Source organism: Podarcis vaucheri, assembly GCF_965113315.1.
Source record: "Podarcis vaucheri genome assembly, chromosome: 12".
Taxonomy (NCBI): Eukaryota; Metazoa; Chordata; class Lepidosauria; order Squamata; family Lacertidae; genus Podarcis; species Podarcis vaucheri.
In genome coordinates, this window is record NC_138750.1 from 39,374,307 (window position 1) to 39,398,456 (window position 24,150).

The window sequence follows — 24,150 nt, forward strand, 5'->3', positions numbered from 1 at the left end:
GAGCTACTGTATGCTTTCAGCACCAGAAACAGTGCATAAAGGGACTTACTGGATTATACAAAAAATAAAGAAAGCAATGATTACATATCTCACAAAGCAGTGCACACACCCACACATACACAGTGCTGCTATTTCAATTTTTGGTCTAGGGGCACTCAAATTAGAGTGCTTTGGATTTTTTTCAATCAAACAGTTCTCATGAGTTGAATGGTTAGCTGCTCCTTTTCTCCCAATTCCTTCCCCTTCCCCCTCCTTTTCTCTATTCCCAGTGCCAAATTTCAGTGGTTATTATAAGCATTACAGTGGGCAAAGTATAATTCTTTCTTCCCAATCCTAAACTGATAATTGGGATAGAGAAAGAAGCAGCAAAGGTCTGGGGATGGTAGCTACCCCAAGAAAACACCGGGGCAGGTCTAGGGAAGAAGTAGACCTGGCAGTGATCCTTGCTCTGTCAAAAGCAACAGCCGCAGTGATTTATGAGGTAAGCGGGGAGCTCAACAAAAAGGCTCTACCACACTTCCTTGTCTTATTATGGAGGCTCTTGCTGCAGATGTAAGTGGAGCAGGCTGCTTCTGCAATCCTGTCTTATGCTATGCTTAGTCTGTACCAAACATGCTCCACACCCCAATCAAAAAGTACAGCTTTAATTTTTGCAACATTTGTATTTTGTAAAAAGCAAGCAATTCATTCACTTTGGGCAGCAACACTTATTTAAAAAACAAAATATCCCAAAAATGAACTTCATCTGCCAAGCATTTACAACTTCTGCCAAACACAAGCACCCAGACCTTGCAAAACTGTTGTCTAACAACATCCCAACCCCCAAATCTTCCATAGAAGGAAATCCTATCATTAGTTTACCAAGCATTGTTCAAGTACACCATGTCCTAAAGGCAAAGAGGTTCATGTTTTACCCTTTGGACTTTGTAATATTCCTGCCCAAAACCATTTTGCTGTATTTTTAAATGCTATTCTGATAACACAAATTTATTTTAGAATCTCATGTTTACCCTTGGAGGCAAACACACACCGTTAGTACATTGTAAAAAAATCTTAGCCGCTTTTGTTCTCAAAAATCAAAAACAGCACATACAATCTCTGTAATAACTGCAGAGCTGATAAACATCATTAAAAAAATACATCACTTTTTTTAAACTTTCTAAATTCCATGGCTCTAAAAACAGTACATAGCTGTGGACAGACGCTGTCATTAAACTAGCTAAAAGACAAGACATATTAAGCTTAAATACCCTAAGAAGGAACAATATGGGCATAGACTAAGTAGCACAGAGGTTTTCAACCTTTTGGGGTTCACCTCTCCCTTGACCAACTACATTCTTTCTGTGGCAGACTGTGGGGCTCAGCAGCCCAGTTATGCCACCCCTTGCCTGCAGAGCAGCCTCTCACACTTTTTGAAATAGCCTCCTCTCCTTGGGAGTCCTCCAGGCAGCAGCTGCTGCTCGCCCCAAAGAGAGGTGCATTTGCCTTATAGCCAGTGCTGCTGCAACAAATGGCTGTGCAAGCCTTTGGGAGGCAGAGACATGAGAGGACATCAGAGGAAAGAGGGACAGAGGCCAGTGTTGCCTGCAGCACCCCTGACCATCAGTCAAGGCTCCCCAGGGTGCCACAGCACACTGGTTGTAAACCACCGGACGAGCAGACTGCTTAAAATTCTTAAGACCCAGAACCATTTAGGACCAATGTCTGTCAGCTGCTCACTCTACCCTCACCACAGAGTCTTCCACCTACATCCTAAATCGGAATTAGGCAGGGATGGTAGAACAATTGTGACAGCAACGTAGAATCATAGAATTGCAGAGCTGGAAGAAACCACGAGGATCATCTAGTCCAACCCCTTTTGCCCAATGTGGGGCTCATACCCACAACCCTGAAATTAAGAGTCTCATGCTCTACCGACTGAGCTGTACAGAGGTACAAGATACTGCACAAGTTATAAGACTTTCCAACTCCAGCAGAGCTAATGTTATACCAGAGTCACCGCGAGGCTGAAAAATTATACTTAAATTACAGCTTGCCTTCCAATAAAACTTAAGGTATGAAGATCACATCCACTGATTTTGCTTTAAGCAGGTGCTACTCCCAACAGGAGGGCTCCTAAACCATTGACGCAGTTTTAAAGAAGCAAATATTTTCACAAATTATAGCACGTTTTCATTTTGTAAGAATTACTATTTCTTGTTTACTTGATTTTCTGGAGGACACAGCAACACAGCATTAATTTTATTAGCAATTTGCTAAGTTATTCTTCTTATTATTATTTATGGGCTTAGCTCATGGTCATAAGATATCGGTGTTAGTGGTTTGCTAGATTGTCCTTGATTCAGCAAAGGTGAGACGTGTGTGGGTCATATTCTTAATTGGGACTTATGCATGAAAAAGGATGCTGGAAACATTCTGGGCAATATCCAAGTTGCTCAATCCCATAGTAGACCATAGAAATTAATATTACTTAAGGCCATTGATTTCATTGGATTGGGCTCTGTTTACACAAAGTTTCAGAACAAAATCAAGATATTTTTATCTGAAAGCTTCCAAAATTCATGACTTCCTCCTCCCAAACTAGCACTGATCTAATCTAGGGTGCAATATCCAGTGTTAAAAAACAAGAGAAAGATTCAGCAATTCTGGATGTATTGGTGTGTCTTGGCAGGAAGATTTAAAGAGTCTTTAGAATGTTCTTACACATCCTTCTTGTCTGGAACTGCTGTCTTAAGTAATAATCAAAAGCATTCATATGTGTATATGCAAAGATCTTCATCTCCACAAAAAGGAGACAATTAAGAGAATGCAAAACAAGCTTATCACAGCTTCAAAGAGGAGTATGAAATGGATTTGCAAGGGTATTAATTGCACTTGTAAAGAATGAAACTGAATGCTGTATCCAAGGTTATATGCAGTGTAGGTGGGCAGGCAGCAGCTGTCACATGCATTACTGTTTGCGCAATAATCAAACAGCTAACAGAAGACAAACTGATTTTAGTAAAGCTTTGTCATCCATGTAATTGTATCAGTGCCGACATTACTATTAGACGTATGTTAAGGTATTTAAACCTGAGCTGGAAAGCACGCAGCAGGCAACACAAATCCAAATTAAAGTCCAAAGACTAATGCTTCATTCACACTCAGGAGTACGGTGGGATCTGAACAGCTTTGTCAAGTATTTGCTACCAGTTGCTGCATCTTGTGCTGCATTAGAGGCTATAGTGGACACCAACCAAGTTAATTTTTGAGATGGGTGGCAGAGCTACAGTGTGCACATGAAAAGAACACATAGTTCTTTGGATCCTAACTATATATACAGTAATGCATCTACAGAGACCAGAGAAGGACACAACTGCCTCCATTTTCAAGTGGTAGAGTCTCAAAAAAAGAGAGTCTATCAGAAGCCTTTTCTCTTTCTATAGACTGACCCTTATTTAAATAAGCTAAAAAATACAGGTTAGTCATAGATATGAAGTGGTATTTGGTAATTAGTTAATAATATACAATGCATTGCAATTTAATTCAAGAACTATGGGATATATGCCTAAACACCACAAACAAAACCCATTTTAGAACTGTGGTTTTGTTTTGTTTTTTGCTTTTTTAAAAAATATGTTGCTCTTCAGTTAAAATACTTCCAGGCACTGAATTATGTTAAAATAGAATGTGCCAATTTATGGGGGTTTTTTTCTCTGGGAAGTTGCATTTCTTACAAAAAAGAATTGGATTCTGCATAACTGATTTTAGCACACTATTTTTTTTGCTAACTAACCTTGTCAGCATAGACTTTAAATATGGTAGTCCAAAAAGTCACTGTTCATGGCTGAATGTAGACCATTAAAAGGTAATTGTATATACCTCTAGGTGGTAGAACAAATTATTTCCTTTGGGGGAGGGGTCTATCAGCTTTTCTTCAAGATTTTAGCAGCAAAGTGTAAAATCACAGAAAAATGTTTTTTATGTTATGTAGGTATAAGACACTAAAGTGCTGAAATACAAATATTCAAAAAGTGAGAAATCATGTTTTATAACTAAAGATATACTAATCTTTCTTCATATTACAGTCTCTTTAAAATTACAGGGTCAAGCAATGGAATCATTAACATCAAACACTGAAGTTAACCATTAGAATGTTTCTGTGCTGCCTTTGTGTTACCTCCAATTTTAACATGATATTACAGATTACTGCAACAAAGTAATCTGCAAACAAAGTAAACAACTGAAAACAACATGCCCATTATCAGCTTTGATTAAAAAATGTGCAACATCTCCAGTGCTAAAAAAATAATTAAAGTTTCTCTGGTCCTCTTGCAAGTTTGGGAGCACTCTGGGACAAGCGCAAACACTTAGACAGGCATAGATAAACTCCGGCCCTCCAGATGTTTGGGACTACAATTCCCATCATTCCTGAACACTGGTCTTGTTAGCTAGGGATGATGGAATTGTAATCCCAAACATCTGGAGGGTCGGAGTTTGCCTATGTCTGCTCTTAGTATTAATAAATATTCCAACTATTATCTTGAATTCCCTAGCTTCCACCTCCCCAAATACCCCTGTTCTTGGATGCTTTCCTACAGTCATTTTTGAAAAAACCACACAGATCCTGTAGTTTCACACTTATCCAGAGGTTAGCTGTAACACAGAATTCATGCTCATCTAAGTCCAGAAAGCAGGAGGAAAATGTCATCCTTTCCATTCACCAAAGATCAGTGGAATGTAGCTGCAGCACACCCCATCCCTTGTTTTGATGAAGTTTCAGGATCAGTCAGAGAAATATGTATTACTTCCACACTTGGTAAGACATAGATTGCAATGCTCAATACATAGCTTTGCACAAATAGCCATGTATGGTAATAGTTTTAGCCAAGCAGAAGGGTCTTTGGGACTTGATTTCTAACTACTCAGAAAAACTCAAGAAGATCCTGAAGATGAGTTGTTTTCAACCATACTGACTGAGTAGTTTGCTTAAGACATTCTCAGAAATCCAGTATGTTTTCCTGTAACATGTATGCCAATAATTTAGTTTAAACCTTCAGTGCTGTGTAAGAAGAGTATACTGTTTGAACTGTAGGCTTAAAATAAGATGTATTTGACCTAGGGTGATGAAATGAAACAAAAGAAAGGAATCCTACCTTGGCAAAAAAGACTGTGAGATGAGTTTCACTGCCAAGTATCCAAATAGGGAACTTTGGGGACTTCAAATAGGAGCCAACCTAAAATGAAAAGAAAAAAATATGTAGCAAATTCATAACCTAACACCATACAACATTTTGTCCTCAAATATTGCAGTGTACGCTGGGCTAATAGTACTCTGCAACAGAATAGCTCTGCACCCCGAGAAAATAAAAAACAGACATAGTTTGGCTAATTAAACCATCTATGGCCTTTTAAACGGTGTGTGGGGTATTGTTATTGTTTGTTACTGTTGAATGTCTTTTTGTATTTTAAACTGCCCTGTGATCCTCCAATGAGGGGTGGTATAGGAATTTAATAAATAATAATAATGCTGCTTATTTTGTATTCCAAAATCTAGGTCAGATTTCCCCATATGTATGAAGGAGCTTGGTATGAAAGGACTAAAGGAGGAGACAGGTACAAAAATTTGTGAAAGCTAGCTATGTACAGTATTCATCACTGTGACCCCTGATTCCTAGATACTGTGTTTGGATCCTGCTTTACCAGACAAAACTGCATGTTGCATTCTAATAGCCATCATCATGAACACCACCATATTTATTAATAATAACAACCAACATGAAACTTCTTTTTAAAAAAAGTAAAATCAGAATTGGCCACTGTGAGAACAGGATGTTGGATTAGATGGGCCATTGACTGGATTCAGAAGACTACTCTTATGTTCTTAATTATCAGGATGAATTCTGTATTATAATGAATGCTGTACTTGCATGGTAACCACAAATACATGTGCAAAAACTAAATTTAGGGTTCCAAAGATTTATTGGGGTTTTTTATGCACAAAATAAGAACGTTTCAGAGCTGAACAAGTGCATGAGTGATCCTCAGAGGGACAAATCAGTGTGGATGCTTCAGTAAAATATCAAATATATTGAGTGTAATTCCTGCACCTGCATGATTCCTATAGCTGTTTTCCCATCTTCCCCTGCTTACAAGGGCCCATTAAGAGTGAATGGTATGTTCAGAGCAAATTATTAATGGTTTGAAACAAAATTTATACTGAGGCAAGAGGGAAAGCTGGTGCACATGGATTTCTTAACTACATAAATAACTTTTCATAGGCATGGGGAGGTGAGAAAACAGGCATTCATTGATCCTATGATAATTCTTAGGTGGACTAGATTGTGCCTTTTAGATTCTTGTGACAGGAGAGGGAAGCGAAAGACAGACATAACTTGTAACTCTGAATAAGCTAAGTTTCTTCATTGCTTACTCATTAGCAAAACATATGACTTTGCTGTTGCTAAAAAATGGTGATTCTAAAAAAGTTTTTAAACTTGAGATTTGAAAAATTCAGATGACATATGCTTCATCTGTGATTTCTCTTCAACAGTTAAAGGATGAAGTTGAAATACCAAGTTTTCAAAGGAATTTCTTTCTGGAGCTAACACCATGCTTTTACATAAGGAGCGATATCCAATTAAGTCATACTGAGACAGAAATACCTACAGAAATAAATTGACTTCAATTATTTCAATGGGTCTACACTTGAATAACATAGAATATCACCCAATGACTTTGAACTATCTTACCTTACAGTATCTTAGAGATTCCATAAGTGTCAAAAAACCAACAGTTGCTTGTTTATGTATTCCAAGTAGTTCTGAAGAGAAATAGAACTCTGTATTAGATTGCAAAATTTGAGTCATGCTACAGTTTCCTTCTTAAAACATGCCATGACACTTTGGCCTACAATCAATCATGTAACAGAGGACATAAAAGCTAGGCAGAGAAGTAAGGGTGCAATCCTATTCCTAAAATCTTCTGACTGAATAGACCTTGGAAGTGACAAAACTACTGCCTGACTCATGGAGAGCAAATCGTGTTGATGGAATGAGATATCTACCCCCAGAATGATGGTGGAAGGCTAGAGACAGAGGCCAAAGTATGGTGGTGGAGGGGGGCATTCTTGGCCCAAGCCCTATTACAAATTTTCAAGAGTAACTTATCATGGAAATCAAGTCATAACAACAGAACAAAAAACTGATAAACACATACAACAGAAGAATTATTTCTCTCTTTTGTTTACAAGAAGCTTTTTGTTGATGCCAAATATATGATGCACTCTTAAAAGCAAACAGTGCTAAGAACTAGAACATCCTTCTCAATGGGCTTTTTCTTTCCATTGCCAACTTGTCCTCTGTGCAGAAAATTTTGAAGAAAATTGGTTTGTAAAAAGGCCACTCTAAGAAAAACTGAAAACACAGTTGGTGTACTACAAATTTATCTGAACTCAAGAGCATGCTGTTAACATATCAGCAAAATCTGCCCCAAGCCTGCCTGCTTAACTTGAGGCAAACTCCTCCTCTCCCCCAGCCCGTTTTGCATTCTGTAAGGGAGAGTTGCGTGGCGATTCCCGCCCCCTCCCACGGATGGAATAAATAAAGACACCGGACACCAGAACTTAGGTTAATGGGCGAAAATGGTCACAACTTTATTGATTACAAGTAAGAGTGGTATTGGCTTTTAGGCATTGGCCCTAACAGACTATCCGGGAGTGGCTTTATAAAACATCTCAAGAAAGGTGAACATATGTTGCCTGGACAAGTGGTTCCCCAAACCTCCCCCCTCCCACTATGAACCACTTGAAAATCAGTACTTTTGTTTATTATTATTATTATTATTATTATTATTATTATTTCTTTAATTGATTAATTAATCAAAATTGAGTGGGCTACTTTTTATGAAATAACAAATAAAATATAACCACCAAACTGAGTTATTCTAGTTCTTAATCTTTCAAAGAAATTAGTAAGGGATACCTCAGAGAAATTTGTGTGTGGTTAAGATATAAGAATATTCTTTGAACAGGCAATAGGGAATGGAAATTGGCTATGGCTCTGGGGAAATTATTCATTATCTCAAAATGGGGGGGGGTGGAGGAAAATAAGAACAATAGAAAAGAAGAGGAAGTACCAACATTTAGTGTGTTGGCAGAAGAAACTGAGATGTTTTTGAGTAAAGGACTGAATAATGTTGAGGTATGAATGTGAACTCTAAAGTTATTTTCTTAGAAAATAAAAAGGAGAGTAAACATGCATCTGGAATGCTCACAGGGATATAATTTTAGAGAAGGGCCAAACAGGAGCAGAAAAACAAGTTGGCAAGGAAAGGGTTAAGAATCACCCAAGAGTACTTTTTGTTTGTTTCTTTGTTTAAAAGAGTGGCCTTTGGGGCTTCATTGCATACATTTGTGGGTAACATACAATTTGATTTTTAGCGACTTTTGCCCAAGGAATACATTAGTACCCAATCAGGTAAGTACTACAGACCCCGTTTTTCAAAAGCCAAGCCATAAAAAGGATATCTCTATGGTAGTTTTTGTTATGTGAATGATGCCATGAAACTCTGGGTGGGTTGCACAGACCTCCTGGGGTCTGCAGACCACCAGCTGGGAACCACTGCATTACTGTATTGTATCTAGGCTGTATCTGAACATTACAGAAAAAAGTCAGGATTATCAGCAACTCTATACCGATTTTCTTCATTGTTAATCTTGAAATTCTGGAAAGACGAAACAAACTACAGCGCTACATTTTCAAGTTTCCTCATCCTTTTTCAGTGATTCATTTATAACCAAATGGCTATATATGGCAATATACTAGGGACAAACACTCTGTGGGCAAACAGATCAGATTGGGTGGGGTGGGGGGAGTGACATGGGGATTAAATTAGTGAACATTTTACATGTATTTATTTTTCATTCTACTAAGAGCATAGTTCTAGATTCAAGGAAGAATTCTATCAAGTTTCTTATAAGCACATTGTCAAAGAGCTTGATTACATGAAACCACTACCAGCATTCCTATTTCAAGATATATTAAAGGGGAGACAAAGGCACTGCATAGCTATCTCACAGTAAATACCTTGTGCAATGTCTCTCATAGCAACTAGATGACTTTGGAGAGGTTTACCCACATTCTAAACTCTTCACTTATTTTTCTTCCTTAGGACCTACTGCCATCTTGTGGTAAACTAAAGAGTACAAGTTTCCTTGTACTGTACAGATGCTTCAGGTTACAGACGCCACTAACCCAGAAATAGTACCTCGGATTAAGAACTTTGCTTCAAGATGAGAACAGACATTTCGCGGCAGCGGCGGGGCGGCAGCAGGAGGCCCCATTAGCTAAAGTGGTACCTCAGGTTAAGAACAGTTTTAGGTTAAGAACAGACCTCCAGAACGAATTAAGTTCTTAACCCGAGGTATCACTGTATACAATACTGGTAATTAGCTAACATGGGCTAATTCGAACTCCTGACACCCCAGACTCCTTGAAGAAATTTATTAAAGCCCAGCATTCAAATCTCACAGAACTCAGTGGGGAGGCAGTTTACCAAAAACGAATGACTAGAATTTTGCAGTCAAGTAGCATTTTGAAGTGGAGTAATATGTCAATATTCATAAATAGACAAAAAGAAACACAAGCATTCGTATAAAGCCATAGCTTTAGTTTGTAAGAACTATATACAATTCAAATGCAAAACATTTAGTATATCTCTTGATGCTGCATCACAGCAAAGTCGTATCAAGTACAAACTTACTCATTCCTGAGCATTCCCTGTCTCCATCCCAGACGTTAGATACTGCATGCCCCGTCAACAGGAGGTTAATTAAGCTTTGGCTTAATATGAAGAAAACAAGCTTTTAGATTTGCAATTTGCATTAACATTTTTCTAAACAAATTAATTTTGATGGCACTACAATTTTTTTTTTGAAAAGCACATAGGGAGATAAAGCAAGCTACAACATGCACTTAACTTTTTTCAGAAGGTCTAGGTTCAATTTCAGTTCATCTGGTATAAAATCATACCTCTAACACAACGGTGCTAACAATATGAGATGCTTCCAGATGAAATGATAAAAAACCAGTCCCACATATTCACCATCAATTCCTTTGTAATTAATAATGGCTGAAACTGTGTTTCTAAAGTATGATTTGTTCAGAAAACAGGCAGTACTTTCCTTAAGGAAAGTATAGGACTAACCAGGGCTTACCTTCCATGACCATACACTGGATCTATTAATGGCTCAGTTGAATCTTCAATTTCATTTTTTATGTTTTCAATGCCCTAGAAAACAGGAACGCTTTCTGGTATATTTACTGGCATAGTGGCCACATCTTCCTGCTAAGAAATATTTTTTTTCTTTTAACAAATAACCAACCCTTAACATTTTGTCAACAAACCTAAATATTAGTATCAGGAAAAACTGATACATATGGTTAGTTTGCCCTTCATTTTGACTAACTTGTTCCAACAAGATAAATGAATTGTCATTCAGGCTGTCACTGAACAAGCAAGGGATTAAACTGGGCATAGGACAGAGGGGCGCATGCAAGTCTTGGCCCAGTGCTCCTAAGAGAAGCCAGCTGCAGTTTAGATCTTCGTAAAATGAGCCCAAAAGTCTGAATGAGTTAAAAAAAACCACACACCATATTTTTCCGGGTATAAGACCGCCCCCATGTATAAGACGACCCCAATTTTTTTTAACCCAAAATTAAGAAATTAAGTTGTTTAGCTTTTGGGGGGATGGGGAAAGTCACTTCTGCCAATCGCTCACCTGCCTGCCCGCCACTGCCAATCGCTTGCCACAGCCACTGCCGATTGCACACCTCACCGCAGCCGCCAATTGTCTGCCCGCTCGCTGCTACCAACAGCCCATCCGCCCACTTGTTGCAGCTGCCAATCGCCTGCCTGCCTCACCACGGCTGCCAATCGCTTGCCCAATTGCCACAGCCACAACCAATTGGCAGCAGACCTTGCCGCAGCCACCAATCACCCGCCCAATCGCCGCGGCCAATCTCCTGCTTGCTGCTGCCATTAATCACACGTCTCCCTTTTGCATTCACTATGCCTTTTTTTTAAAGTGAGACACTGCTGTCATAGACATTGTGAGCTTGGGGGGCGGGGAGAGAGGGGTAGTGATTCTTCATTATTTTGCTTAGTGTATATGCAAAGTTTTTGTGTCAGCGTTGCGACGATAGGTTCTTTATTTTTCTGTTTGTTTTTGTTCACATGTTCTTGATTTAATTGCTTAGAAGCAGCTCCCACAACTCAAAAACCTGATAAGCCAGGGTTCCTACTTGCAGGGAGGTTTCACAATACATTCAGTCAAACAAGCTTAAAAATACCCTTCAAACCTATGCACTGATCAAAACAAAGATCTAAAAAGCATCTGGCTTGGGGACACCCCCCCACCCCATCCATGATTAACAGGTGCCTATACAAAGCTCAAGGTTCTCCCACAGTGTAAAATTAACAGTTTACAGTATTAAAACATCTAATTGTAGATTATGAAACCAAAATGGGAAGATCAGGCCAAACAACAGGAAGTTAATAAATATGCCTGCCTCATGCAGGCACACACATGGTACTGAAGGTGATGGGATGGAGGAAACAAGCACCTTTAATCCCCTTCCTTCCTTCCTTTTTTTTTTTTTTTGGTTAGTTTAAGAAAACAAACATTTTTAAAAATAGAAACAAACCTTTGTCAGTATCACAGAATACAGAAAAAGCAACACTCCAAATTTGTTTGTCCAGACTGAATACTGATTCCAAACTGCTTCTTTGAAATCAGGAAAGCTTGTGAATGACTGCTTGCTGAAGATTAAAAAGAAAAGTCCATTAGACATGGAACTGGGCTTTGACAGAGTTCAATTTTGTATTTGTTAGCTGACTAGCAACAAAATGCAAGATAACGTAAGGTGCAACTGAATGCTTAAGGCATGCAATAGTATCTGTGACCAATACATTTGCAACACAATTAGCAGCAACTGTCTTAATGGAGAAAAAAATAATGGTTATAGCATGTACACAGTACAAGTAGTGTCAATATGGCAGCACGCGTCACAATTTTAGAAGCCTGGTTTTGATTTTTCACCTGAAAAGTTCTCATACGACAGTGAAAATTGGCAGATGTTAGATTTAGGTCATCACAACTTTAATGACTACTTAAAATTTTGTTCTTGTTGGTAAAGACACAATGGGCAGATAGTAGCATTTGCCCTTATAAATTTTCTCAAATAGCAAATGCCTAATTAAGCTAATAGCCCCATATTGAACTCAGTTCAGAAAGCTGTAAGTACAGAAGACTGCATGCCTAATGCTGTGCTTACACAATGTTCCCTTCCACCACAAACCCCACACATTCAATTGGTAATGTAAGTTCAGGAGTTGAATTGTGCCAAGAGAATTCACTTAGATACCTCTCACAGCACAGGCACATTGACATGTCCTCAAAGTGTGAATCACTGATTGGTGGGGATATGGGTCTGTCCATCTTTCATTCCCAACTTAGCTTTTGAGCATCTGGGAAGTGTAACCTGAGTTCACGTTAAGATAGATACTGCTGAATTGTGGTGATTGAGTAAGAAACTGGATTGCTTAAAACCATGCAGTTTTTTCTAAATACATGTGGCTCACAGGACAATTTTGTATTCAGGCCACTTGAAATGTTCAACCATGACTCTTCTAAGCTAATGCTGAAATTTTAAAATAAACGCCTGAATTAAAGCAGCAACAAAATCAAGTTAAAATTACAGATTTGGATAGTCACAGTTGTTTTGATCTTAAAGCAATAGCTTTCTTGAGCCTAATTATCTTTTAAACCTTGATGTTCAACTGCATTAAGTATGAGGCTTACACCTGAAAGAAGTTTTGTTTACTGGGGAACTACAAGATAGTGTATTTTAAGTGTTCCAACATGTTACTTACTGAATTAATGAATGAAATCGCTCAAAGCCAAGCTCTTCGACAGCCAAGGCAGCTATACACAAGAGACACTTTTCAGCACTACACATGGCAAAAAGTGACACAAGAAACACACAGCAAGCTAGAATACTTCCAAGTCTTTCATAATTTAACCCCAACCCCCACCCTCTTTTGGACCAATTTCCACTTGTATAGTTACATGGCGCAAGCCAATTTAATGTAACCCAGTTAGGTCTCCACAATACAGGTACAAACAATTTAGCAATATTGAGTCTAGACTAGAAAACCATTAGTTCAATAGCCTTGAAAACTTTCAAGTTGTGCATAAATTATGACAACCACAGCAGGGAGGTCACCAAGTGCAAGCAAAATGAACACACAATTCTGCTATTTGAGTAAATTTTCCACAAGAGCAAGCGAGTAGTTATACAGATAACTTCAGAGCAGAACCGGTGTTAAGACAGCTGTATTTTCATTCCATTTCTCTCAACACATTTTGCTTCGGAACAACTAATTAGAAAAATATATTTTAAGCAATGCTCTTTTTAAAGATAACTATCCTCTATTATTCGACTCAAGTATGTGTTAAGTGACCCAAAAGTAGGAAAAAATACAGCATTTAGTGCCTTCCTAGGTTCAGACTTTATACCACCTTTCCCTCATCCTCTGTAATTAAATTAGAAGTGGGGTTTTCCTTTACCCAACTGATGCCTTCCCAGTTAACTAATGTGTTACCAAGTATTAGTGAAATGGGCTCAGCATAACATCATACCTGCATGGGAACCACATATATGTTGCTTTAAGTGATGTGAGACAGAATATAACATATAGTGGAACCTCAGGTTGCAGACGTAATCCATGACAGAGGCACGTCCACAACCCGCAGCTTTTGCATCCTGAAGTGCCGCGTCTGCGCAGGTGCGATTTGGCGCTTCTGCACATGCGCAAAGCATGATTTAGCGCTTTTGCGCATAGGCAAGCGGCGAAACCCGGAAGTAAACTGTTCCGGTACTTCCAGGTTTCCCGCAGTCCGCAACCAGAAAACACGTAACCTGAAGCGGCCGTAACATGAGGTATGACTGTAATATAAAACTCAACATCTAGGAAAATAGTGCAGAAACTAATGTTATCTGTATCACTGTTAATATGGGGTCCTAAGGAAAAGGTGATAGCGGCAGCTTCTGCAATTCTTATTACATGACAAGAATGGCAAGCCCTCAAAATCAGACTAGCAGGATTCATCTTCTATGGAAGATACCTTTGAATTGTACTAATTAACAATAGAGTCACTTTGGGAAGTGAAGAACACTGAAATTGTTACATACAGCCTTAGTAACAAATGCCTATTCTGGGACATTCACCAGGTTCCCAAACTTTCCCTTCCTCATGGAACACTTGAACATTGCAGAGAATCTTGGCAGACCATTTAATCATTTTTCTGCCTGCTGTAGCAATTTATAATGTGCTGTGCTTAATGCTCTGGTTTTAATTGTACTTTTACAGACATGCTGTGGACCACTTGAATGAAGCTCAGGGACCACCAGTGGTCTGCAGATCACTGTTTAGGAACCCCTGCCTCAGTGAAAAGTGTTCTAAAATCAATTACTGCACCAATTAATTATTGGTGCACCAATTAATTATTGCACCAATCACATCCAATAAAACCAATTAAATTATGAGCACCACAACCTGAGGGACTTATGATATAAAGGTATTTCTGAACCTGTGAATTAGCACTATTACAGTCAATGAATGGCAAACAAATCATAGTTGTGCACAACATAAAGCAGATGAAACAAGTAGACTTTGCATTGGCAATCTGTGGACCAGTTACTGTTGCCAATTTCACTGACCCTGCTGAACTGAATGGAATGGTAAGAACAGTATGTCAAGTGATGGACTATGATTAGAGGAACACAAGTGCTGTTGGGAGTAAAAGTCCTGTATAAAACAGGAAGGTTTGAATTAAGTTGCCTGATTCACTATTTAAGGAAGTATAAAATGGGAAATGGGAAGCTTTAATATAAAGTATCTGTACAAAAAAAACCGATTTACTACAATTCCAAGGGGTTGTTTTTTTGCAGGAAACAACACACTCCATAAAATGTATTAGGGCTCTATGGTTACTAGAAAAAGAATCTGTTATAGTTTAGTTTCATCAGAAGTGTGTAGACAAACAAGGGAAAGTCGCTGACTTTTCAGCTAACAGTTTTTTTCCATATCTGTTCTTTGGGGGATGAGGAAGAAACCACAAGTCCTAAAAATTTATATAAAGATATTGCCCTGGGTCATAGTTTTTCAGCCACAGAAGAATGGGAAGGTAAAAACTGCCAGTTTTCCCTCCCAGCAGCATCCCTTGTGCCCTTTGGGAGGCTGCCACCAGAAGGGGGAGCTGAAAAGGCCTTGTGAGGAACACTTTTTGTGGTACTTTGCATATATTCCTAAATATACATGCCTTTCTTCCTACAATAAGTTGTGGCTTCAAAATTGGTATGCATTGAGGAAAATGAAATTTGAGTAAAAGTCAAATACGAAAAACATGCCTGACAGGCAAAATGCAGGCAGGTGATCTGGTGTTAGTGTAGAGAGGAAAGAGAGGAAGCAGAAAGTTACAGGTGTTTATTTTCCTTACAAACTAGCAGAAAGTATTCTGTATAGCAAGTTTCAATATTACATCCCATTTTATGAACTCAAGGCCAATTTTTACATTGCGTTTTACAGTCACTTTGTGCAACCAGGAACTCAAGTCAAATCCCTCTCTCAAATTTAATTCACTGTATGACAGAGACAGTAGTGTGAGAAAGAATACCAGGCTAAATATTAAAAATGACAATCATCTTAAAAATACTATTCATACCTTTACAGTGTGTGTGTGTGTGTGTGTGTGTGTGTGTATAAGAGTGGGTGTTGAATGTCTGTCTATGTCTACAGGGCTCCAAAACCTGAAGGAGAAGTGGGGCCACACTCTGGCCCCAACCCCAAAGCTGCATGCTTCCTCATCCCTGCCTTTCATGCAGGGCATCTGAAGGGAGCTACAATCACAATAGGGCATTATGTTTTCTTATTGCTCCAGTTTTGTAAGACTGTTGAATAAATGGTAGTTATTCAGTACTGGATATTACTTGTAACCTTATTCCAATAGGTCTTTTCTGTCCTATCCTGCCCTTTGCAGTCCCTGTGTGCCCGCCAAATAACTCCAGAGGGTTGGGAGATCCTCCAGAGCAGATGTGGATGTCCCATCACACCTACTGGTGAGACACTGGAACTTTCCTAAGATTTGAAGTGGGTTTCCGCTACCCAAAGTCAAAACTGAGTACCGTCTGCTGGTGTTCTGAAAGAGTAAGCTGTGGCTTATCAAAACTGGAAGAGAAAGCTTCCAAAGTTCTTCTTGTCAGCTTTGCCAGAGTGGAAAAGCAGCGTGTGAGCAGAGTGGGAGGCAAAACTCATTCACATAATGCTAAGCTATGGTGTAGCATTACATATCTGAAAAAAGAAGGAAGTACATAGAGGCATACAGGACAATGTCCTGGCAACTGCTACTACTTAAAGGTCTAAAACTGATAAATGATGATATTATCAATCACTTCATGGTTACTATCAGCAGCAGGCAAGCCAAAATGCATCCAAATGAGACTTTTGGTTTTGGGCTTGGCTACCAAATGGTGGTATTCAGTACAATCCAAAGTACAGTGATGAGTCATAGTAAATACAAATTATCTGGGACTGCCAGACAGCCTACTAGGTGGCAGAAGCAGCAGTGGCAGAAACAGCTTGCCATGACCACGGTACATGTTGACAGTAGCGGTGACAACCTGCAAAGCCTCGTGGTGGCGCCCCAATCAGTGGCAACTTGCGAGGCCTTGTGGCGGCAACAGGAGGGGGCAGCTGTAGCAGCGGCAGCCGGCAAGGCCTCGTGGTGGTGGCACAAACTGTGGTGGCCTGTGAGGCCTTGTAGCAGTGAGAGTGAGTGACTGCAGTAGCAGCGGCGGATTGTGAGGACTTGCAGCAGCGATGGGAGGCAGTGGCAGTAGTGGTGGCGGCCTGCAAGGATGGGAGATGGCAGCAGTAGCAAAAGTCCCTGTTGCGATGCGTTTTGACTTGCCTGCTGATGAAACTGTATGTGTGATGATTGATAATACTGTCATTTAACCGCTTTAGACCTCTTTAGTAGCAGCAGTTGCTTGGACATTGTCCTGTTTGCCTCTGTATAGTTCCATCCTTATTTCTGACATTGTGAATGATTTCATCCATGATGACATTGCGGTGTTTAGCTGATGATATTGTGAGGTTTAGCTGGTGATAACATTGCAGTGTTTAACTGGTGAGTTATTGCAATGTTGATTATTGCCTAGCCCTTACACACATTTTGATTCACGATATATTGCCAGCTCAAATATTATGAAACAATGATCAAACTGGTTTTGGACGATATGTTGATGTATCACCCAGCCCTACTGTAAGGAGCAAGGGCAAGTCCCACTATGTGAGCAGATGCCCACCTGTGTAATGTGAGATGTCACCAAAAGTTCCCTATATTGAATAAGTGTGGGTTTGCTTGTTGGTTTTAAAAGCCAGACTCTTCGCATGTACTTAGAGCCTGATAATGGATACTGAATACTTGTGTTACCGATATTTATTAAATATGTGTCCATTCTGCTGCAATTAAATCAGGAAAGAATAGAAAAGTACAAATCACGAGCTGCTGAAACTAAGCTGGTAAATGTCACACAATTATGCAGAAGCAGATACCAGTGATAGGTATATTTACTAAAAGGTACCCATAATAGGACTTTTCAGAATGTCATAGAATCATAGTGGTTTTCCAGCATTCTCTTTTTTAAAGTAGCTTTTTAAATAAGAATATTTCAAAATGCAATGACATGATGATAAAGTGTATTTATGTGAGGGGGAAGGTTCAATTTCTCCTTTTATTTTTATGACCCATGTATGAATAAATTTACTTACTTAAGAGAAAATGTTTTGGCAAGAATATCAGGACACTAATCACATGCAAGAGTCTTTAAATTATTTCTTGTCATAGCAACTCTCCTCTACTGACTGCCCATTGTGAATGACCTAATGATATCATATTAAATTGACTGCAGGTGGAAACTAAACAAATGTGTTAAAATAACCCAAAGTAACTATGGAACACCCAAGGGTAGTAAGATAAATTTAACAGCGAAAAGTCATTTCCAAATCATTCACACTGGTCCTTCTCAATTAAATATATATTTAATAGAACTGACAATTGATCAGTTGATCAATCTTATGCTTAATAAATATTAAACTGATGAAAATTTGCATATGAATACTTCTGAAATTCTTAAGTTATGCACATGTCACATGAAGCAGATAGAGGAATGTCTCTTCAATATTATACCTCACACCTACAGCATTTCTAAATTATTGTATCAGAAAAATACTGCTATACAGTCTGCTGCCTGATTCATTAGGGGCACCATTTTATTAAGTCAAAATGTGTTTATATAATCCAAATATTATAAACCTAATGTTCAATAGCTAAGGGTTGCCTAGCACCATAAAATGGGATGCAACACTAGGCTTGAGGGTTTGTCAATGTCCTTAGATCAGGCGTGGCTAACCTGTGACTCCTCAGATGTTGTTGAACTACAACTCCCATCAGTCTGAGCCAACATGGCCAATTATCAGGAATGATGGGAATCAAGTTCAGTGACTTCAGGGGAGGGGATGCTGCACAGGTTAGCCCACCCTGCCTTAGATCAATGGCACTTAAATGAGTCTGTATTGAGCTTAATTTATGAAACTGAAGAACAACTAGTGCCAGGATAAGAGATCTGGTATACAATAAAAAGCATTCTTAAAAACAAAATAAAGCTTGTTAACAAAACCAAAGCAGTGTTCAGAATCATATTACACAAGGCATATCTTACAAGGCTGGTCCTCTTGGTGGCTTGATTCAGCAGAACTATCAGAAATACTAGCAGTTTCTTCAGCAGTCCTTCCTCTTCGCCATGTTACCAAACAGTATGATTCTGAATTATCAGAGGAAGCCAGTTCCAAAATATCACTTAAGGTATGACAGAGGAGATTCTTCTGCTCTTCCTCTGAAATATTCAAAGTCAGAACAAACACAAATTTTGACAGTGAACTTGCATGCAAAACATCTGGCAATGTTCATACTACTCAGGGTTTTCCTTAAACCCTGGCAGCTTTAAGGCAGGCTAGGAGAAGGATTGGCAACTGGTGGTTTCCAGGTCAAATCTATATCTTGAGGCTACCTAGACCCCTAATCTACCAGTCCAATTTTTCTACTTAATTCAGCAGGAGGATAAGAGTAGGAAAATGGAACAAGGGAGGCATGATGCGGAGCAGAAAAGATCTGTTTACAGTTCATGTTATGATCACAATACAAATGAGTTCAACCTTAAGAACCAGTTTTTCTTTGCATTTATAATTTGACAACTTTGGCAGATTCCAGATCACTGTTTTTTCTAGGGGGGAAACTAAACATAAACACAATTTCTACTGAGCCTTAGAAAATCAAGGGTAATGGGCAAAGGTTCTTTATTCATCAGAGTTCCAAGTGCCTCCACTTATCCCAATTGAATACAATGATCAATGAGGGTAAGTCCACCTTCTCCAGTCATAAGATAAGAGAAACAAGTTCAGCAGAAACAGTAAGACAAACTGTGTAGTAAGAATAAAGAATATACAGTGACATTTATGCCACTTGCCTAATTTACATGACAATTCCATTTGCAGGATTTGGACTTTCTTAAATTTTGTAATGCTGAATTCTATACCCTCTATTTCAAAACCATCAGTAAATAATGCATTTGTACACTAATTGTAACATCAAATTACTGCAGAAGCATATTGCTAATAGCTCATGAATAATAGTGAACTATAATTTAGCTTAGCACTGTGAAATTTGCTGGCAAGTACTATATCAAAACCCTCTTGTGGAGGTAGATTTATGGTTACCTTGACATTGTCTCCAGGTAGATTTCTCACAAGTAAAAAGCTTCTTCAGAAGGAATGCCTTATATTAAAGATAACATTGACATATCAGATATGTATGATTTGTTCTTCAGGGGTGCAAAGTTCCATTTTCAATATCAGTTTAACTTCTTTTTTAAAAAATAAAATACATTCCTAGTTACAGAAGGCCTTTTCCCCTATGCAAAGGTACAATTTACTTTTTTGCTCACTATCACTAAATTATTTACATAGCTACGGGATTAGAAATTGCTTTACGATAACAGCATGATAAATTTTCTCATGCAATTATATCATTCTCTCCGAATCTTACAAATGTTTGAAGCATTTGATGGCCAATGTAGAGGACTAGATATCTGCCCCTACCTAAAACATAAAATGAACTTTATCAAGAGTTAAGTGCTGCAGGAACTCACGGAACAGGTTAGTTCTCAGATCTGTATCTGCAACTGATTTAAGTAGCCATGTTGATTTTATGTATTATGTTAATACTGCAGACAACAGAGGCTCAAAACAGCAGCACTGGTAGTGTTCAATCTGTACTACTTCAACAGAAAATAATCGCCTAAAGTAAACCCAACCAATATATATTTGTCATAGTGCTTACTTTAGGTTTTCACATAAGCCAAAGGACAGAAGGCAAAAATAGGTATGTTTCAAATTTACATAGTTTCCACAAGCTTCTATAGTATTACCTGAATGGGTGCAATCACAGCGCAAGGGCCTCCTTCAAATTGTTCTAATGCAGTTGATTCTGATTCACTAAATACAAACCCTAATAGGAGGAACCAAAATAATGGGTTAGTTGTTTCCAAAGAAAAATGTCCATTAATAGAACAGTCTTTCATACTTATTCCTTGTCAGAGTCAAACTGAGTTCTGAGTTCTACTTTCAATATTCTGTCTCTGCCTAATAAAACTCAAACAACCCTGCTCAGTTCTTTTAACGGTATCAATTCATTGTACTGATGCTTTCAAGAAGCTGCATCAACCCCAGCCTAATTTTCAGAGTGGTAGTAGGTACCGTATTTTTCGCTCTATAACACGCACCTGACCATAACACGCACATCGTTTTTAGAGGAGGAAAACAAGGGAAAAAATATTCTGAATGAAACAGTGGACGTATCATTTTTGTGCTTCATGCTGTGGCCACAGACATGTGATCTGATGGTGAATTTGGGGTGACCCAATGCAAAAATCCTGAGAATCCCTGTGGATCCATGCTTTGTAATCACGTTTTTGCACCATTGCAGCCCCAGGCAACAGTGGGTGCGTGATTTTTTTTGGGGGGGGGCAGGCTGTAGCCATGGACATGCTATGCGCTCTGATGGTGAATTTTGGCTGACCCAATGCAAAGATCCTGAGGATCCATGTGGACCCATACTTTTTAACCACGTTTTTGCACCATTGCAGCCCCAGGCAACAGTGGGTGCGTGATTTTTTTTTTGGGGGGGGGACAGGCTGTAGCCATGGACATGCTATGTGCTCTGATGGTGAATTTTGGCTGACCCAATGCAAAGATCCTGAGCAAACACAGTAACGAAACAGAGAGGGCGGGCAGTAAGACCCTGAGGCAGAATGCAGGAAAGCAATCACTTCCTCTCTTCAGGCTTCCCTTCTCCCTGAAGCGCGGTTTGATTTTTGCCTCATTTTTCGGCTCCAGGGACCACACATTCGCTGCATAACACGCACAGACATTTCCCCTTCCTTTTTAGGAGAAAAAATCTGCGTGTTATAGAGCGAAAAATACGGTAATTATCATTTCCTAGTGTTTATATCCTTACTTATCCTACTTTCTGTTAGAAATGTGCAAATGTTATTCAGTCTGGCTTGGCAAAGGCCATCAAATCCTCATTCCAATACAAGTGCTGCAGTGACAGGAATACCTTTATTGTATCTATCTATCTATCTATCTATCTATCTATCTATCTATCTATCTATCCATACACACACATATACATATATTCATATATATCACTACATTTCTTCTTAAACCAGAACCTAAGCAAGTTTCAACATTGTAAAAGAAATCTTTTTCTTAATGTTTTAAGAAAAGGTCCTAGGGACAAAGTATAAATAAATGACTGGGGGCGGGGGAGTGGAAACCTACATGGTAATGTCCATATACTGGTGGGCGGGTGAGAGAACACAGTCATGGTCTCATCAAATGACTACCTTCAACTGGGTTCAACAAATAATAAATTCTATCTGAACACAGATATCCTAACTCCCCAATGGTACATTCCAGCCACACACAGAAACTGTGCTCTGCAGTTTTGCTCAATTTTGTATTGAACTCCATGCACTTTCTAGGTCATATTCAATCTAGAGCAGTGTATTGCTTTGACACAAACGAGGTATTGGAGTGAACAGAGTGTACAAATATGTCACTTTTGCTTAGCTTTTCCAGTAGCTAAATGGAACCATGAAACAAACCAAAAACAATGGATACAAGTTTCATCTGCCATTTCAATATAATGGGTGAAGGGGGTATTTTTACAGGACACAAACATTTACAAGGATACTGTAGGAAATGGTAAACAAGTACAGTCCATCTCTGAAGCAGGTCAACATAAAAAGCAAGACTTGCATGTAATTCCAAGGACTCTATGAACTTTTTACAAACAAACAAACTTGCATTGAGCTCAGCAGCAGCTCTAAAATTGTTATATGATAGGACAGCAAAACAAGGCCAGGTTTTCTGACTTAACAATAATTGAAGCTTATATTAACACAAAGGCACTGTAAAGCTTGAAAGCTTCTATTCCAGTCCAAGCGAGTTGCTGGGGTGAAAGGGGGTGGGAAAAAGCTGCAATAGAACCAAAACCAGAAAAATCCAACTTAGGGAAGAAGGAAGTGAAGAATAAAATATATTAACCAAGTCAACAGAACAGATGGCAACAGTCATCTATTTAACAGACACTGCAGCGTATTCTGCATTTGTGGCAGAGGTGTTTATCCTGTCTTACCAGAAATCTTCTAGCAGGTCACACAACTTTCTCATATATCACAAAACAATTTTTCCATCCTGTGCAAACACAGAAATTGCAGCTGACTATACCCCCAGTCACTCAAGTTCACACACTGTCTACATGAGTGAGTACACGAGAATGTGATTTATTATGTACACAAAAGGACCAGGGTGGTGATCAAAATGTTTTTTATCCAACCTTTGCAAAAAGAAAATTCTTCTTCAAATTAATTACTTAGCTGGGATTTCTTCAACTTACGTTTCTTTCTTATTGATCCTTCAATTATAGGCACAAATATTTTAAATTATAACCAAACAAGCTTGCACTTCTGACCAAATTATTTCAGTACAGACAGTACCGTATTTTTCGCTCTATAAGACACACCAGACCACAAGACGCACCTAGTTTTTGGAGGAGGAAAACAAGGAAAAAAATATTCTGAATCTCAGAAGCCAGAACAGCAAGAGGGATCTCACTGCAATCCCTCTTGCTGTTCTGGCTTCTGGGATAGCTGCGCAGCCTGCATTCGCTCCATAAGACGCACACACATTTCCCCTTACTTTTTAGGAGGGAAAAAGTGAGTCCTATAGAGCAAAAAATACGGTAATTACTAATTTAATAGCCTGAAATACTGCCAGTCAAAGTGAACCTTTTTTAAAAAAGAAGAAAAGAGAAGGCCAAGACAACTTTATGATTCATCCCTTTTTTTTTTTTTTGATCAACACATTTCAGAGATTTGGGATTGTTCATCCATGAGATTTCCTGTCCACTGGGGGGGCCACCAGGTGGCACACTGGAAGATGGCCGACAATAACATCTCTCTGACCCATACAAGGCAATTAAGAGGCTGCTATGGGAAGTATGTAGTCTTCCTACCCCCCCCCCAAGGATATGGGGGGGGGACTGTCTTGCCAGCGGTGTCCACGCTGCACCCCCAGATCCGAGAGATGGGGGTGCCGGTCACTTGGCACGAGCCCTTGATGTGGTCAGCTCTTCCTGACGCCGATTCCAATCAGCGCGTGCTGGTTAGCTTCAGCTTGGAATTATAATTAGAAATATATGATTGGAGAAGCTGAAGCACATACATCAAGTAACGCTCGAGAGATAAGACTGCTGATTAATGGATCTCTGTGACCGGGAGTGACGGGTGGATAAGTAAATCTTCTGATGAATTACCATTAAGAGACTGTATGTTTGGAATGAAGGGGGGGTGGAGGAAAAAACCTTTTTTTCCTTTGTACTATGTGATATAATAACCCTCCACCCCAGAAAGAAATAAGATCGTT

General features: G+C 39.0%; 1 protein-coding gene across 1 annotated transcript in view; it reads right to left on the reverse strand.

Moving 5' to 3' along the window:
* MINDY3 (MINDY lysine 48 deubiquitinase 3) overlaps positions 1 to 24,150 on the reverse strand; it is a 35,620-nt gene that overhangs the window by 6,106 nt on the left and 5,364 nt on the right. Inside the window, exons 2-10 of the mRNA XM_082193225.1 lie at positions 20,589 to 20,668; positions 19,879 to 19,936; positions 18,825 to 18,998; positions 12,913 to 12,964; positions 11,685 to 11,799; positions 10,196 to 10,269; positions 9,742 to 9,821; positions 6,732 to 6,802; positions 5,136 to 5,216 (exon numbers count right to left, since the gene is read on the reverse strand). Coding sequence (XP_082049351.1) covers positions 5,136 to 5,216; positions 6,732 to 6,802; positions 9,742 to 9,821; positions 10,196 to 10,269; positions 11,685 to 11,799; positions 12,913 to 12,964; positions 18,825 to 18,998; positions 19,879 to 19,936; positions 20,589 to 20,668 — 785 coding nt within the window. The remainder of the gene's footprint in view (positions 1 to 5,135; positions 5,217 to 6,731; positions 6,803 to 9,741; positions 9,822 to 10,195; positions 10,270 to 11,684; positions 11,800 to 12,912; positions 12,965 to 18,824; positions 18,999 to 19,878; positions 19,937 to 20,588; positions 20,669 to 24,150) is intronic.